Below are 19,124 nucleotides of genomic sequence, written 5' to 3'. Positions count from 1 at the left end.
CGTATTGAGTAGTGGGGGGGGATCTTGATGCTTCTTGGGGAGGGGTCAATTAGTTGGCTCTTTGGGGGGGGCTGGAGGGGGGGTCTTGGAGGGGGGGGGGATGGGGGGATTGGTTGTGGGGGGGGAGGGGTGTTTCATAATGTACACACTGTATACCTGCTTATTGTTTTTCTTTTATGGTTATGCCACACTGTGGTACTTGTTGTAACAATGGATACAGTGCTTAAATAAAGAATTACAAAAAAAAATAAATATACACCAAACCCACACATAAGCCCAAGACGTGGAAAGTCTCCGGGTTCCCAAGAGGGTTGAGATCACTTTATCTGAATACCCCTTCTTACCTAGGCAGTCCCTTTCAAAAGGGACCCGGATTGCAAGCGGCAGTGGAAAAGGATCCGCCACAAGATGCCGAACCAGGTCCGTGTTCCACGGACGCCTGGGTCAGTCCAGGGCCACCAGGATCACGAAGCCGGGATGCCGAACAATGCCGGCAAGAACTCTGCCCACTAATGGCCACAGAGGAAACATGTACAAAAGACCCTCCATCGGCCATGCTGGCTGAACCAGAACATCCAGCCCCCGGCCTGCCCATCTCTGCGATGACTGACGAAGTGGGGTGTTTTGGTGCTGACACTTGTGGCCATCAGGTCTATGAGGGGCTGACCACAAGTCTACACTATTAACTGGAAGGCTGCGTGACCTAGACACCACTCTCCGGGTTCTAGCATGTGATGACTTGAGAAAATCTGCCTGAACATTCTCCACTCCTCCTATGTGGGAGGACGAGATATCCTGAAGATGAGACTCTGCCCAGACCATGAGCAGAGCTGCAATACCCACCCACGCCAGCCCTGGGGATCCAGTAAATTTATCCACATCCACGCATCTTCCGCTTTCAAAATGTTCAAGATTTACTTTACCCACTCTCTAAAGACCTTCAGAGATCTCTGAATTCATTAAACCCAAAAGGCTCCAATTCTGAAATTCTTCCACCATGTATAATGAAACGCTTGGCAGGGCTTGGGAATCCTCACTAGCTCAAGTATTTATAAATTGCACTCAGGCAGAAGCTTTGGTGCCTATCCACTAATTTTGGGCTCCAGTCCCTCCCCCAAATCAGCTGTTTATGACTACACCACTGAATAAAAAAATAACTGTGATCAACATATCCCAAAGTTAACATATTCTAGTTAATAAATTCAAAATAAAACAATTTTTTCTACCTTGTTGCCTGGATGTTTTGTTTTTCCATCATCTTGGTCCCAGTTTATCTTTCAGCTTTTTCTCTATCTTCAACTAAGTCTATTTCCAGTGTCTGCTGTCCATTTTTTTCTCCTCTTCTCTTGTTCCATTTCCTTCTTATGCCTGTCTCCAATGTATTGATTTTTCCCTTTCAGCTTTCTTAACTTTTTATTTTCTGCCTCTGTCCACTCAAATATTGCCTTCTTTCTCATCCTTCTTCTTTTTAAATGTTCAGCTACCTCTCAATTCTCCATCTTCTCTGTCTCTAGCTCTCCCATTTCCCATCTCACTCCTTTCCCAGCCTCCTATTCCCTTTTATCTACTCCCCATTACCACATTTCTACCACTGTACTCATCTTGTCATATCCCTTTTGACCTCATCCACATGACTCACCACTTTCAGAATTCCCCTCCCTCTCTCCACTGGTCAGGCTATAACTCCCTGTCCCTTTCTTCCCATCCCCTAGCATCATCTTATCCCAGCTCTCTTCCCTCCTGCCCTTCCATGGTTCCATCTCTCCTCCTCTTATCTCCATGATCCAACATTTTGCTCCCTCTCTTTTCTGCTTTTCTTCTTCCCTCCCCCCTTGATGCTGAACAATGAAATGGAGAAAAAAAGAGAGATGCTGCATTTCTCTGCCTTCCATCCACAGGCCTAACATTTCTCCCTCTCTCCCATCTCCAGATCCAACTCCTCTCCCTTTCTCTTCCCAATTGCCCCATCCCATCTCTTCCCAACTGTTTTCCCTTCAAGTATCTCTTTCCTTCTTCCTCCATACCACCCCAGATCCAACTTCTTTCCCTTCAGACCATTGCCCACCATCTCTCTTTCTGTCCTCTGTTTATGGCCCCATAAGCTTTCCCCAACCCCCAATCTGGCACTTCTTTTAATACCCTCCCCCCCAAAAAAAAAGTCCAGGAGGCTTCCTCGGCCCAGCATGTTCTCCCCCTTCTCCTTGCGCCCATGCATCCTCTCCCACCACCATGTCCAATAATTCTCTCTCTGTCTCCACCTCTCCTCTTTCTGCCCAACAGTTCTCCTCTTTCTTTATCTCCCCAATTGCACCATCTCATTCCCTCTCTCAGAGAACCAATTCTCCCTATTATCTCTCTCACCTCTGCATCTCTTTCCCTTACTCCCTCCATTCTTCCATCTTATGGCTCATGCTCCCCTCTATCTTTCCCTTCATTCTGTGTCCTAAGTTCATGCCCCGCCCTCCTTCCTTCCATCATTTTTCCTAAGTTTGTGTTCCCTCCCTCTCAAGTCTCGCGCTCTTCTCCCTCCCTCCCTTCTGTGCCCCGGGTGTTTACCTTCAGGTCAGCTACCTCGTCACTGCTAGTCATTTTTTGCTGAAAGCCGCAGGCAGCGCCTCCCTCAAGTCCCAACACACCCTTCTCCCTCCCTTCCTTCTGTGCCACGGGTGTTTACCTTCTTGCCTGCTCCCTCCTCCATCTTGATGCAGCTTTCGCTCAAAGCCGCAGGCAGCGGCTTCCATGCGCCTCCTGCGGCTGATCTGGAAGCGTTCCCTCTGACGTCGTGACGTCAGAGGGATCACTTCCGGGTCAGCCGCAAGAGGCACACAGGATCCGCTGCTCACGGCTTTGAGCAAACACTGCAGCAAGACGGAGGAGGGAGCCGGCAAGACGGTAAACATCCGGGGCTGGCAGAGGAAAACACCTTATCGCCCTCGACCAGGGTCGCATAAAATACTTTACGGGGCTGCATGCGGCCCACGGGCTGGACACCCCCTAATCTAGACCATCATCAGTCCATATTACTCATTTCATTCGATCTTTCATCACCCTTCGATACAATAGATCATAAACTTCTTTTGTCGCATCTACATGATATTGGTATCACAGACCAAGTTCTGGACTGGTTTTCTTCTTTTTTCACTGATCAGACCTCTAAGGTTGTTTTCAATTCAACATCTTCAGATTCTATAACAACTGAATATGGTATTCCACAAGGCTCAAATCTATCCCCTTTACTTTTCAACGTTTTTTTAGCCCCCCTCTTAACTTTAGGACAATCTATTGGTTTTACAACATTCGCCTACGCAGACGATGTTCAATTAGTATATCCGACTGACAAACAATTTGAATGAAATAAAACTCATTAACCAAAAACTAGAAAAGATCAACTTTTGGCTTGATGCACATATGCTCTCCTTGAACGTTGATAAGTCAAAATTAATGATTTTTCCAATCAAAGATGGACTTTCTCTCCAAACCCCTCTCAAACTCAAAAATCTACCTATCAAAGTGGTACCTTCATTAAAATTATTGGGAATCAATAATCGGGATAAGTAAATTTCGACTGTAAATTTACTTATCACTTACATATCAGCATAGTGGTGCAACGCTGCTTTTATCGACTGCACATGATAAAAGCTATAGCAAAATTGTTAGAGCCTGCGTACCTGAACATTTTAATCCACTCCTTTGTTATTTTATGCATGGATTACTGCAACGCCCTCCTCAAAGGCATAAAAAAAGGAAATAAGATGGCTCCAATTAGTACAAAACACTGAAGTAAAAATTATATTTAATACAAAAAAAAATATGACCACGTTACCCCTCTTTTACATAAAGCTTACTGGTTACCAATAGAACAGGTTCTTTGCCCAAGATCTAGAAACAATTGATCATTTATCCAATCATCAAGGATCAAAAAATTAGCACTCAGGACATGTCAAATTACCGACCTATAGCAAATATACCATTTATGGCAAAACTTACCGAAAAAAGTTTTTCTTCAAATCTCTGAATTCGTTGAGAAAACAAAAGTACTTCACCCTAACCAAACCGGTTGTCGTCATTATCATTCTATAGAACTTTCCCTGTTAGGACTTGCTACTAAAATACTTTACCATCTTGATCATTAACAGTCAGAACTGCTTCTTTCCTTAGACCTCTCCTCTGCTTTCAATACCATCGACCATAACCTATTACTAACGCAACTCCACGAAATCGGTATATCTGACCAGGTTATGGACTGGTTCATTTCTTATTTTTCAGACAGATCATCCAAGGTTATGTTCAATAGCGCATCGTCCAAACCTTTTACCACCAAACACGGAATCCCACAAGGTTCCATTTTGTCACCATTGTTGTTTAACATCTTTGCCACCCCTTCTGACGGTGAGCCAATCTATTGGCTTTACTACGTTTGCTTATGATGACAATGTGCAATGAATCCATCCCATTGATCTTAACAATATAGAGGAGTTGTATCCATAAAACATAAATTAGAAAAAATTAGAACATGGTTAGACTCAAACAAATTGTCTCTAAACATCAACAAATCTAAACTTATGATCCTTCCTTTCAAAGAAGGAATAACGCTTCAGGCTCCCCTGAAGTTCGAATCACTCCCTATCAAAGTCGTCCCTACTCTTAAACTGTTAGGAGTTACTTTTGACAGTAAATTTTCTTATCACAATCACATTAACACGGTTGTTCAGAAATGTTTTTATCGTCTTAGAATGATACATTCTCTTGCAAGACTGGATGGACCATTCGGGTCTTTATCTGCCGTCATCTACTATGTTACTATGTAAAGTTACTAGAACCAGCTTCTTTGAATACATTGATCCATTCTCTAGTAATTTCTTGCATAGACAACTGTAACGCCCTTTATAAAGGCATTACAAAAAAGGAAATTAGACGGCTTCAGATTGTGCAAAACACAGCTATCAAGATTATTTGTGGCGCTAAGAAATATGATCAAGTCTCACCTCTCCTATTCAGTGCACATTGGTTACCCGCTGAACATAGAATTAGTTATAAAATCTTACTTTTAACCTTTACAACAAGACTAAATAATCAACCAGAGTTTATTAACAGACTTTTAATTCCTTTAATTATTTAAAATTGCTTTGTTCAATGTCACAAAATCTTCTCGCATACCTTCTTTAAAATTAATCAACACATTGCGTTCCAATAACTTTGCTGTCACTGCCCCCACTCTCTGGAATTCATTGCCCAATTATTTGCACAGTGAATCCAAAAAAGCACAGTTACTTACCGTAACAGATGTTATCCAGGGACAGCAGGCAGATATTCTTGACTGATGGGTGACGGCACCGACGGAGCCCCGGTACGGACAATTTTAGAGTGATTGCACTCTAAGAACTTAGAAAGTTCTAGTTAGGCCGCACCGCGCGTGCGCGAGTGCCTTCCCGCCCGACGAAGGCGCGCGGTCCCCAGTTAGGATAAGCCAGCTAAGAAGCCAACCCGGGGAGGTGGGAGGGACACAAGAATATCTGCCTGCTGTCCCTGGATAACACCTGTTACGGTAAGTAACTGTGCTTTATCCCAGGACAAGCAGGCAGCATATTCTTGACTGATGGGTGACCTCCAAGCTAACAAAAAGAGGGATGGAGGGAAGGTTGGCCATTAGGAAAACAAATGTTGTAAAACAGATTGGCCGAAGTGTCCATCCCGTCTGGAGAATGCATCCAGACAATAGTGAGATGTAAAAGTATGAACTGAGGACCAAGTAGCAGCCTTGCAGATTTCCTCAATGGAAGTGGAACGGAGGAAAGCTACAGACGCTGCCATAGTTCTAACCTTGTGGCCCGTGACAGAACCTTCCAGTGTCAGGCCCGACTGAGCATAACAGAATGAAACGCAAGCAGCAAGCCAATTGGATAGGGTGCGTTTAGATACAGGATGACCCAACTTGTTAGGATCAAAGGACAAAAACATTTGAGGAGATGATCTGTGAGGTTTGGTGCGTTCAAGATAGTAAGCCAGAGCACGTTTACAGTCCAAGGTATGCAAAGCTTGTTCACCTGGATGAGTATGAGGCTTTGGAAAAAATACAGGTAGGACAATGGACTGATTAAGATGAAAGTCAGATACAACCTTAGGGAGAAACTTTGGATGTGTACGGAGGACCACCTTATCATGGTGAAAAACAGTGAAAGGTGGATCGGCCACTAGTGCATGCAGCTCACTGACCCTCCTGGCAAAAGTGAGAGCTATAAGGAAGACCACTTTCCAAGTAAGAAATTTGAAATGCGCTGTGGCCAAAGGTTCAAAAGGAGGCTTCATTAAAGCAGAAAGAACCACATTGAGATCCCAGACTACAGGAGGGGGCTTAAGAGGTGGTTTCACATTGAAAAGGCCCCTCATGAACCTAGAAACTAAAGGATGAGCCGAGAGGGGTTTTCCATGAATTGGCTCATGAAAGGTAGAAATGGCACTAAGATGAACTCTGATGGAAGTAGATTTGAGACCAGAGTCAGACAAGGAAAGAAGATAGTCCAACACCATTTCCACTGCCAGAGACAAGGGATTATGGTGATGGAAGAGGCACCAGGAAGAAAACCGAGACCACTTCTGTTGATAACACTGAAGCGTGGCCAGTTTCCTGGAAGCATCAATGATAGAACGGACAGGTTGGGAAAGGAGTGAGTGAGCCGAAGTCAGCCCGAGAGATACCAAGCTGTCAGGTGCAGAGACTGTAAGTTGGGATGCAGTAGTGTCTGCTGATGCTGAGTAAGCAGAGAAGGAAACAGTGGAAGAAGTATGGGTTCCCTGGAACTGAGTTGAAGTAGAAGGGAGAACCAATGTTGCCTGGGCCACCGTGGAGCGATGAGAATCATGGTGGCTCGTTCCCTCCTGAGCTTGAACAATGTCCGCAACATGAGCGGTAGAGGAGGAAATGCATATAGGAAGAGATTGATCCAATCCAGGAGAAATGCATCCGCTGCCAGACGGTGAGGAGAGTAGAGTCTGGAGCAAAACAGGAGCAGCTGATGATTGCAAGGAGCTGCAAAAAGGTCCACTTGAGGAGTGCCCCATTGAGCGAAAATGGACTGGAGAGTCAAAGGGTCGAGAGTCCATTCGTGAGGTTGGAGAATTCTGCTGAGATTGTCTGCTAAAGAATTCTTTTCTCCTTGAATGTAGACAGCCTTCAGGAATAAGTGATGAGCTGTTGCCCAAGACCAGATCCTTTGGGCTTCCTGACACAACAGGCGAGAGCCCGTCCCTCCCTGTTTGTTGATGTAGTACATTGCAACTTGATTGTCTGTGCAAATGAGAAGTACTTGAGGAGAGAGAAGATGTTTAAAAGCCTTGAGGGCATAAAACATTGCTCGGAGTTCCAGGAAATTGATGTGGTGTTTCTTTTCCTGGGCAGTCCAAAACCCCTGAGTTTGGAATTCGTTCAGGTGAGCTCCCCAGGCATAAGGGGATGCGTCTGTGGTGATCACAAAATGATGAGGAGGTAGATGGAACAGTAGACCTCTGGAAAGATTTGAAGATGTCAACCACCAAATAAGTGACTGTCGAAGAGATGAGGTCACAGATATGTGTTGTGAACAAGGATCTGTCGCTTGTGACCACTGAGTCGCTAGGGTCCATTGAGGAGTACGCAGGTGGAGAAGTGCGAAGGGGGTGACATGTACTGTGGAGGCCATGTGCCCCAAGAGCACCATCATGTGATTTGCAGAGATGGTAGTCTGCTGAAACACCTGCTGACAGAGATGAAGGATGGTTTGAGGGCGGTTTGATGGAAGAAACGCCCTCATCAGAACAGTGTCCAGAATGGCTCCAATGAACTGAAGTCGCTGAGTTGGAATGAGGTGCGACTTGGGCAGATTGATTTCGAACCCCAACAGGCGAAGGAAGTGAATGGTCTGATTGGTGGCAAGCAGAACAGCCTGAGGTGTATGAGCTTTGATCAGCCAGTCATCCAGATAAGGGAAGACTTGAAAGTTGTGAGAGCGAAGATAGGCCGCTACCACAATTAGGCATTTGGTGAACACCCTGGGAGAGGAGGCCAGACCGAAGGGTAACACCTTGTACTGATAATGATGTTGGTTGATAAGAAATCGTAGGAATTGCCTGGACGTCAGATGGATAGGAATGTGTGTGTAAGCCTCTTTGAGATCGAGGGAGCATAGCCAGTCGTCCTGAGAGAGAAGAGGGTAGAGGGTGGCAAGAGAGAGCATTTTGAACTTCTCCTTGACCAAACATTTGTTGAGATCTCTGAGATCTAAGATAGGTCGGAGGTCTCCGGTCTTTTTGGGAACTAGAAAGTACCTGGAGTAAAATCCCTGACCTCTCTGATCTGGAGGAACTTCTTCAATTGCATTGAGAAGAAGGAGGGATTGAACCTCTTGAGCGAGAAGGAGGGACTGAGACTTGTTGGAAGCAGACTCTTTTGGCAGGCCTAACGGCGAAGGAGTCTGAAAATTGAGGGAGTAGCCGTGGACTATGATCGAGAGCACCCACTGGTCGGTGGTGATTACTTCCCATCGAGAGTGAAAAATGTTTAGTCGACCTCCTATGGGCTGTGGAAGAAGACGGGAGGGAGGAAGACTGGCAATGCCCTGGAGAAGGGAGTCAAAAGGGCTGAGTCGGCTTAGTCTGAGTGACAGGCTTGATAGCAGGCTGCTGTTGCTGACGAGCCTGTTGATGTTGTTGCCGTTGCCTCCGAGGTTGAGGAGGATGAGGCTGAACCGGCCGAGCAGAAAACCGCCTCTGATATGAAGGTTGTTGTCTAAAAGGACGAGGAGGAGGAGGCTTCTTTTTATTTTTCAACAAGGTATCCCACCTCGTCTCATGGGCAGAGTTTTTGAGTGGTGGTATCCATAGACTCTCCAAACAGTTCGTCACCCAGGCAGGGGGCATTGGCAAGGCGGTCCTGGTGGTTCACATCAAGGTCTGAGACTCGTAGCCATGCTAATCGTCTCATCGCCACAGACATAGCCGTGGCACGGGATGTAAGTTCAAAAGTATCATAGATGGAACGGACCATAAACTTCCTGAGTTGCAGAAGACTGGAAGTGCATTGCTGAAATGCAGGAAGTTTACGGTCAGGAAGATACTTTTGAAAAGAGGCCACTTGTTGAATCAGATGTTTCAGGTAAAAAGAGAAGTGAAACGCATAATTACCTGAACGGTTGGCCAACATTGCATTTTGGTAAAGCCTTTTTCCAAATTTATCCATGGCCTTGTCCTCTCTACCAGGAGGGACAGAGGCATACACACTAGAGCCTGCCGATTTTTTGAGGGTTGACTCCACCAGCAGAGATTCACGAGGTAGCTGGGGTTTGTCAAACCCTGGTATGGGAATCACTTTATAAAGAGATTCCATCTTCCTAGGGGCTCCTGGAACGGTTAGAGGGGTTTCCAAATTTTTATAAAAAGTTTCCCTCAAGATGTCATGGAGGGGTAACTTCAAAAATTCTTTAGGAGGCTGGTCGAAATCCAAAGCATCAAGAAATGCCTTGGATTTTTTAGAGTCAGACCCTAGAGCAGGGGTGTCAAAGTCCCTCCTCGAGGGCCGGAATCCAGTCGGGTTTTCTGGATTTCCCCAATGAATATGCATTGAAAGCAATGCATGCAAATAGATCTCATGCAGATTCATTGGGGAAATCCTGAAAACCCGACTGGATTCTGGCCCTCGAGGACCGACTTTGACACCTGTGCTCTAGAGGGATGGAAAGAGTGTCTGACATTTCCTTAAGAAATTTGGTGAAGGACGAGTGCTCTGGCTTGCTAGTAGGATCCTGCACCGATGGATCATCCTCATCTGAAGAATAATCTGCCTCGGTACCGAGAGGGTCATCAGAATCATCCCACAAATCAGGGTCCCGTACCGATGAAAGACGGCCCTGAGAAAGGGGAGTAGAAGGCTCGGTATGCTTGGTCTTGCGCACCGATTTACCTGATCTCATGGACACCGTACCGGGTGACTGTACAGCGGTACGGGTGTCAGAGAACGGCACCGGCTCAGACGTTGAGTAAGCGGTGCGTCGAAGAGACTTTGGTTCTGCCGAGAGAACCGGCATAGAGACAGATTTTTGCGGTGCCGATAACGTCGATGCCGACAGAATAGGCTGTTCGACCATCGGCACCGAAGGGTCAGTAGGTACCGACACTGGAAGGTGTGGAGTTAAGAGAGCCGGGAGCAAGTGTTGTAATTGCTCCTTAAGTTGGGTCTGAAGGATGGATGCTATTCTCTCATCGAAAGACGGGCCCGATGGCACCGGTACCGGTTTTTTCTTGCTCGGTACCTGAGGTGCAGCTCGACGCTCAGGCGAAGTCGATGCCGATGAAGAGGCAGTGACTTCAATGGGAGCGGAGCGTTTGCGGGGCCGGCGCGCAGTCTGCAGGACTTGACTCACTGCTTGTTCGACTGGCGGGCCAAGGACAGTAGGGGATGGCTTCTTAGCCGGCTTACCTACAGGGTGCGACACCGAGGATGGATCTTGCGGTGTCGAAGTCACCGGTGCCGATTTGGAGGAAGTTGTCGGTGTCGATGTCGGGGGAACTTCCATGGCAGCCCCGAAAAGAATCCGCTGTTGAATTTGGCGGTTCTTTAGAGTTCTCTTTTGGAGAGAACTGCAGCGGGTGCACGTTTCAGCCCTATGGTCCGGACCCAGACACTGAAGGCACCACTTGTGTGGGTCGGAAAGGGAAATAGGACGTGCACACCGCTGACACTTCTTAAAACCCGGTGAAGGGGGCATGAAGGGAAAAACGGCCGTAGCAAAATCGAAGCCCGAGGCTTCGATGGTGCCAACAGGCCCCGCCGGGGCCGACCGGAAAAAAATCGGAAAAAGTTATATTTTTATTTTTTTAAGAAAAGAAAGAAAACAAGAACGTGAACACTTCACGACAAGAAAAAACGCGCGAGCGGGAAGGCGAGAAAAAATTTTCCAACAGCCGTTGGAAACACACGTCTTCTTAGCTCCGCGGAAACTAAGAAACTGGGGACCGCACACCTTCGTCGGGTGGGAAGGCACTCGCGCACGCGCGGTGCGGCCTAACTAGAACTTTCTAAGTTCTTAGAGTGTAATCACTCTAAAATTGTCCGTACCGGGGCTCCGTCGGTGCCATCACCCATCAGTCAAGAATATGCTGCCTGCTTGTCCTGGGATAAGCAATGTTACTTACCGTAACAGTTGTTATCCAGGGACAGCAGGCAGCTATTCTCACTAGTGGGTGATGTCATTCGACAGAGCCCCGATACGGACGTCTCACAAGCATGTCTTGCTTGAAGAAACTCAGAAGTTTCGAGATGCCCGCACCGCGCATGCGCCAGTGCCTTCCCGCCCGATGGTCCGGGCGTGTCTCCTCAGTTCAGATAGCTAGCAGAGAAGCCAACCCAGGGGAGGCGGGTGGGACATGAGAATAGCTGCCTGCTGTCCCTGGATAACAACTGTTACGGTAAGTAACATTGCTTTATCCCAGGACAAGCAGGCAGGTATTCTCACTAGTGGGTGACCTTCAAGCTAACCTCAATGGGATGGTGGGAGAGTTGGCAACTTAGGAGAATAAATTTTGTAACACTGTTTGGCCAAACTGTCCATCCCGTCTGGAGAAAGTATCCAGACAGTAATGAGAGGTGAATGTATGAACCGAGGACCAAGTGGCAGCCTTACAAATCTCCTCAATCGGTGTCGATCTGAGGAAGGCTACAGAGGCCGCCACTGCTCTGACCTTATGGGCTGTGACCTTACAGGGAAGGGGTAATCCAGCCTGGGCATAGCAGAAAGAGATACAAGCCGCCATCCAGTTGGAGATGGTGCGCTTCGAGACAGGGCGTCTCAACTTGTTTGGATCAAAGGAGACGAATAGTTGAGGAGCAGTTCTGTGTGGCTTGGTGCGATCCAGGTAGAAAACCAAAGCACGTTTACAGTCCAGAGTGTGAAGAGCTGATTCTCCAGGATAAGAATGAGGCTTTGGGAAAAACACTGGAAGCACAATGGATTGGTTGAGATGAAATTCAGAGACCACTTTAGGCAGGAATTTAGGAAGAGTGCGGAGGACCACCTTGTCATGATGGAATACTGTGAAAGGCGGGTCCGCCACCAAGGCCTGAAGCTCACTGACCCTGCGAGCAGAAGTGAGGGCTACCAGAAAAACCACTTTCCAAGTAAGAAACTTCAGTGGAGCCTTTCTCAGAGGCTCAAAAGGAGGTTTCATAAGCTGAGAAAGGACAACATTGAGATCCCAAACCACTGGAGGCGGTTTGAGAGGAGGATTGACATGAAAAAGTCCTTTCATAAATCTGGAAACCACAGGATGAGCAGAGAGAGGTTTCCCTTGCAGAGGCTGATGGAAAGCCGCAATAGCGCTCAGGTGGACTCGAATAGAGGTCGACTTGAGACCAGACTGAAACAAGTGTAGAAGATAGTCCAACACAGAGGATAGGGAGGCTCGCTGAGGCTCCTTAGAATTGGAACTGGTAGGTCACCCTGGATCGAGGCAATCAGCCGGGGACCCATGGTGGTCATGAGTTCCACAAACTGAGCCTCCAGAATGGACCTCAACGAAGCCGATATGGAGGGATCCGCACCAAAAGGGGGCCCTTCCGCACGGTGTCCGCATTCTTTCAGTGCTGCGTGCTTTTGCTTGCCAGCCTTCGGCACTTTAAGCACCACCGGTGGAACTATAGGGGTCGATACCTGTTCCGAGGAGACGGAGGAAGGCACTGGCGCCGAGGTCGAGGCCGAAACCGGCGTGAACGAGGCTGGTTTCAGAAGGCCCGAAGCGGCTGGGGAGGCAGAGGGCTTTGCCGAAGAAGTCGAGGCACCAGTCGATGTCGAAGCTGAAGGATCCAACGAAGCTTCCATCTTGAACATGGACTCCCACAGCAGACAGCGGCGCTTAAACGCGCGCGCCGTCAGAGTGGAGCAAGGCCGGCACGATTTCGGAAAGTGGTCCGGGCCCAGACACTGTAAGCAGCGTCGATGAGGGTCCGTGAGCAAAATCGCGCGCTGGCACTTGCTGCACTTTTTAAAACCGGTGATCGGCCGGGACATAGGCCGGAAAAGTTCCGCCGCAAGGTCGAAGGCGCGGGGCCCCAGCCACGCGGCCGACCCGGTATCAAAAGTAAAAAAAAATTTATTTTTTTTTTTTAAAGAAATCAAAGAAAGAAAATAAATGCACGGGAGAGCCAAAAGAACCCAACCCGCGGCAATAAGAAGGCAATAAACAGATTCAATGGGCGCAGAATTGAAGTGAACTTCTCAGCTCCGCGGAAGAGAAAGAACTGAGGAGACACGCCTGGACCATCGGGCGGGAAGGCACTGGCGCATGCGCGGTGCGGGCATCTCGAAACTTCTGAGTTTCTTCAAGCAAGACATGCTTGTGAGACGTCCGTATCGGGGCTCTGTCGGATGACATCACCCACTAGTGAGAATACCTGCCTGCTTGTCCTGGGATAATAAAATAATTCATATCAAAATTAAAAACATTTTTGTTCCAGGATGCCTTTGGACAATAACTGTCCTCTTAAGAACAAAAATCAAACAAACAAACAAATTTTATCGCTTTTTACCCTTACCTATTGTATTTTCCTTTTTTGTTTCGCTTTCTCTTTTACGATTGTAGTTCTTCCCTTTTTTTTCCTATTGTTTGAAGTATGTCCATTTGTCTTATGTGTTTTATTAAGATGTTTTTTGTTTTATCTAGTATCCCTGTTTTTTAATCTGTTTTTATGTAAATTTTATATTGTACACCGCTTAGAAATTTGATTAAGCGGTTTAAAAAATCTTTTAATAAGCTTGAAACATAGGATCACTATAAAATTCTCTTACTAACTTTCAAAACCAAAGAAAATAATCAGCCAGAATTCATTAATAACCTACTTATTCCCTATAATCAAACAAGGACTTTAAGATCTACAGCCCATAACCTTCTTACTATCCCTTCATTGAAATATATAAGCACAATGAGGTCTACAATTTTCTCTGTTAGCGCCCCCTCTTTTTGGAACAGTATCCCGAATTACTTACGCGAAAAATCAACTCTTGCCAACTTTAAGATAAAGTTAAAGACATTTCTTTTTCTCAATGCTTTTGAAACCTAAACTGTCTTTTTAAGGGTGACTTAGAGCCTAGAAAAGTTCCTCCCCCCCTTACATGTTCTCTTTCTCTTTATCAATTGTAGTTCTAACCCTTCCTTCCCTTTTGTTCCTGTTTGTCAACTTCTTTAAAAGTTGTCATTACTCCTAGTTTTGTTTTTGTTTATTTAAAATGTATTTTATTTAACACATTGTTTTAGCGATTTTGTATACCGCCTAGAAGGCTTGATTAGGTGGTATAAGAAATTTTAAATAAACTTGAAAACTTGATTGTCCGAGAGAACCCAACCAACTTGCTTGTCAAGAAGGACTGGAAGGCTACAAATGCCAGACAGATGGCCCTGATCGCCAGAATACTGATCGACCAGGACACCTCCTCCATGGACCAGGTGCCCAGAGCTGAGTGACCTAGACACTGAGCTCCCCGAGGAGACTGGCATTCGTAAGAAGCAACGTCCACTGTGGCTGATCAAGACTCGAGCATTGGACTAAATTGGAGGTCTGGAGCCACCAACAAAGCGAGACAAGCCCCACAGAGGAACAGGGTGATCCAGACTGGGGTGACCACCTCTAAAACAGACAATACTGAAAAGGACGCATGTGGGCCTGAGCCCACCTCAGCACATCTAGGGAAGCCACCATCAACCCCAAGACTTGGAGGAAATCCTGTGCTCGAGGACACCGGGACACCATAAGCAGGCGAATCTGAGATTGCAATTTGCCTACCCGGACCTCTGGGAGGAATACTTTCCCCAAGGAGGTGTCGAACAGAACCCCAAGGAACTCCAGGCGCTGAGAGGGGGCCAATCAACTCTTTGAAAAGTTGACAACCCATCCCAGCGACTGCAGGAACCCCACTACCTGAACCGTGACCCGGGCACTCTCCTGGGACGACGTCACTCGAATTAACCAGTCGTCCAGGTAGGGGTGAACCAGAATGCCCTCTTTGCGCAAAGCTGCCACCATGACCACAATAATCTTGGTGAACGTCCTCGGAGCTGTGGCCAGACCAAAGGGAAGCACACAAAACTGATAGGGCCGGCCCTAGATCGCAAAATGAAGGAAGAGCTGATGGGAGGCCTGTATTGGAACATGCAAGTAGGCCTCCGTCAGATATAGAGAAGTCAGTGCTCAGTGCTCCAGATGTGACCTAGCTAGAATAAAAGTGCCGGTTAGCAGAAAAATACATTAAAATACAGTAATTTAAAGGGAAAGTACCCTTTAGACCGGCACAGCCTCAGGATTTTTTTTCCCAAAATAGACTCCACTGGCTCTCAAAGCCAGAGGCCTGACCGGTATCAGTGGCCAGACTGTCAGCTGAGGCACCTCTACAAAAATCTGGGGAGGTGGAGGAAGGGGGGAGGAACCCAGCACAAAACCCGCTGGGTTTGTCACCCCTGAGGTCGGACGGATCCCCAAACAGGACCCGTCCAAGCTCCGTCCGGCACCAAAAAGGAGACCAGGAGACCCAAAACAAATTCCAACAGTCCTAACAGGCGGAGCCTTAATTTTTCCTACCTCACCTGCTGGAGCCTGAGAAAGACTGGGTTAGGAGGGAGAGCCTCAGCTAATATAACCAAAAGTTTTGGTCTCAGCCTCCACCTGCTGGTCATAGTGAGATATAACCCATCAGTAAAGAACTGTACCAGTCTATCAGGTGACACAGAATATTTATTCACTTCTTACCTCTTCTGACTGCTTTATATTATGATGTCGCTTTTCGAAGTCTGCATACTTTTTCCAGTAACCATAACAATATGGGTAGTGTGAGAAAAATCTGTCAAAAGCTTTCCTGGCTGCCTTAATGTGATTCTGCAAAAAGAAAAAGAAAACAAAAACATGCTACCAGATAAATATATATTTTTTAAAACCCTTTTATTCAAAGGAACTTATGTTAAAAAAAAAAGACTTTTTAAAAAACAAAATACATTCTAGCATGTGTGTAATTCATTTCAAGTAAGACCAAAAGTAATAAAATGCATTTTGAAAACAACACAGGCAAGAAGTCTAGAAACTCAAGGATTCCATTTGGATGCAAAATAAGGAGAAAACAAAATTATGGCAAGTGTCCCTTTACCTGTTACTGAGTAACAAGTTACTTGGCTGGTGGGAGGGAATGGACAGCCAAATCTCCAAATGGGCTTTGTGCATAATATTACAGTAATTAACTTTATTCAAGTTACAATATGTCAAGGTAAAATTATATTTTTCCTGATAATTTTCTTTCTTTTAGTCCTACCAGTCTAGTCCAGAATGAATGGGTTATGTTCATTCACCAGCAGAAGGAAACAGAAAATAGTTCCAAGTAATTCGCCCCTTATGGGTATCGTGCAGCCAAGCAATTGTGCTCAAGACATCAATAGCAAAAAACACTGAATAAAGGTTGTTGCTGTCTAACTTCTACTATACAGATAGCTCTCTGCATAGTCCTCAGGTTTTTGGACTGAAGCAAGGACTTCTCTAAGATACTGGCCACTGTAAGAGTTTCCTGCTCAGCCAACCCCTAATTCCTTAATTATGATGTCACCAGTCAGACTCTGAATCAATTATTGAACAGTTCTTTAATAACGAAGCTAACAACCTAGTCAGATGATAGTTCAATGTATCAAGCCTGTACATTCCTTCTCACTCCACTAACATATCATGTCTATACTAAGAGTGTCCAACTGTGGAGATGACACCGTTCTCCAGACTTAGAAATAATCTAAGCTGTATTTGAATTGTCAGAATTAAATGGGTGAAAAACCTGGTGGGAGAACACCACTCAGGCTCTTCTCTAGCATGTGCTTAGCAAATATGGCCACTGCTCTCCTCAGACTGAAGAAGGAGGCGGGCCTAGGCTGGCCCATGCTCTGTGGAAGCAGCCCAGACTACTGGAAGCAAAGCTCTTGGGTAGTCGAGTCCACAGAGCACCCATAACTACTACACATTTAAACAAACATTAACTAAGCAAATGCCCACATAACATGGGGGCATAAAGCACAGTTACTTACCGTAACAGGTGTTATCCAGGGACAGCAGGCAGATATTCTCACATGTGAGTGACGTCATCTTCGGAGCCCCGATGCGGATAGCTTTTCAAGCAAACTTGATTGAAGATTCAAGTTTGCTGTGCTGCACCACGCATGCATGCCTTCCTGCTCCACTAGAGGGCGCATCCCCTCCTCGTGATCTCCAGTTCAAATAACCAGCTAAGAAGCCAACCTCGGGGAGGCGGGAGGGTTGCGAGAATATCTGCCTGCTGTCCCTGGATAACACCTGTTACGGTAAGTAACTGTGCTTTATCCCAGGACAAGCAGGCAGCATATTCTCACATGTGGGTGACCTCCAAGCTAACCAAAAAGGGACGGAGGGAAGTTGGCAATTCAAGAAAACAAATTACGCAAAACCGACTGGCCAAACCGGCCGTCGCTCCTGGACAAAGAATCCAGGCAATAGTGGGAGGTGAAAGTGTGAACCGAAGATCAAGTGGCAGCTTTGCAAATCTCGATAGGCGTTGACCTGAGGAAAGCGACAGAAGCCGCCATCGCTCGGACTTTATGTCCCGTGACCCGACCATGCAGCGCGAGACCAGCCTGAGCGTAACAAAAGGAAATACAAGCCGCCAACCAGTTGGACAAGGTACGCTTGGAAAAAGACGCCCCAACCGATTAGGATCGAAGGACAAAAACAATTGAGGAACCGTCCGATGAGACTGAGTGCGTTGAAGATAAAAAGCCAACGCCCTCTTACAGTCAAGAGTGTGAAGCGCTAGGATGAGAGTGGGGCTTCGGAAAAAACACCGGAATAACAATGGACTGATTGAAATCAGACACCACCTTAGGCAAAAACTTAGGGTGAGTGCGGAGAACCACCTTGTCATGATGGAACACAGTAAAAGGCGGATCCGCTACCAATGCCTGCAGCTCACTAATTCTTCAAGCAGAAGTGAGCGCAAGCAGGAAGATCACCTTCCAAGTGAGGAACTCGAGATGAGACTTATCCATAGGCTCAAATAGAGGTTTCATAAGTTGAGCCAAAACTACATTGAGATCCCAAACCACTGGGGGAGGCTTGAGAGGAGGATGGACATTCAAGAGACACCTCATAAAACGAGAAACCAAAGGATGAAGAGAAAGGGTCTTCCCATCAAGCTGCCGATGAAAGGCAGCAATCGCACTAAGATGCACTCGAATAGAATTTGTCTTAAGACCGGACTGAGACAAATGAAGCAAATACTCCAGAACCGAGGATACCGGAACTGACAAAGGATCCAGATGATGAGATGAACACCAGGAAGAGAATCTAGTCCACTTCTGAGAATAGCTGAGTCTAGTCGAGACCTTACGAGAAGCCTCCAAAATCTCCCTGACCGACTGCGACAAGGGAAGAGAATTCAGGTGGAAAGGAACCAAGCTGTCAGATGTACAGACCGCAGATTGGGATGTAACAGTGAACCCCGACTCTTGAGACAGCAGAGATGGAAAAACAGGCAGAAGCAGAGGCTCCCTGACACTGAGTTTAAGAAGCAGGGAGAACCACGGCTGGCGAGGAGCAACCAGGATCAGAGTGGCATGCGTAGACTTGAGATGCACCAGCGTCCGCAAAATTAGGGGAAAAGGCGGAAACGCGTAAAGGAACTTCCCCTCCCAAGCGAGGAGGAAGGCATCGTCCTCGAGACGATCCGGGGAGTACATCCGGGAACAGAAGAGAGGCAGCTTGTGATTGAGGGGGGAGGTGAACAGATCTATCTGAGGGGTTCCCCACCGCTCGAACACCTGGCATAAGACTTGAGAGTGAAGAGACCACTCGTGCGGCTGTAGGAGGCTGCTTAGCTTGTCCGCTAGACAGTTCCGCTCCCCTTGAATGTAGACCGCTCGAAGAAAGATGTTGTGGGAAATCGCCTACTCCCAGAGACGAAGAGCTTCCCGACACAGGGACCAGGATCCCATTCCCCCTTGCTTGTTTACATAATACATCGCTACCTGATTGTCCGTATGGACTAGAACCACACGATCGTGAAGCAGGTGGCGGAAGGCCACAGCGGCCAGATAAATGGCCCGAAGCT

At 46.8% G+C, this 19,124-nt stretch overlaps 1 protein-coding gene across 3 annotated transcripts in view; it reads right to left on the bottom strand.

The window, feature by feature from the left end:
* Nucleotides 1-19,124, bottom strand: part of PRPF39 (pre-mRNA processing factor 39) — a 271,712-nt gene that overhangs the window by 217,147 nt on the left and 35,441 nt on the right. For all 3 annotated transcript variants that reach the window (XM_033951797.1, XM_033951798.1, XM_033951799.1), the window contains exon 3: nt 15,764-15,889. In XM_033951797.1, coding sequence (XP_033807688.1) covers nt 15,764-15,889 — 126 coding nt within the window. The remainder of the gene's footprint in view (nt 1-15,763; nt 15,890-19,124) is intronic.

Source organism: Geotrypetes seraphini, chromosome 7 (genome assembly GCF_902459505.1).
Source record: "Geotrypetes seraphini chromosome 7, aGeoSer1.1, whole genome shotgun sequence".
In the NCBI taxonomy this organism is placed as follows: Eukaryota; Metazoa; Chordata; class Amphibia; order Gymnophiona; family Dermophiidae; genus Geotrypetes; species Geotrypetes seraphini.
Note: the sequence above shows the minus strand (reverse complement) of the source record. Positions and strands in the feature narration are given on the sequence as shown.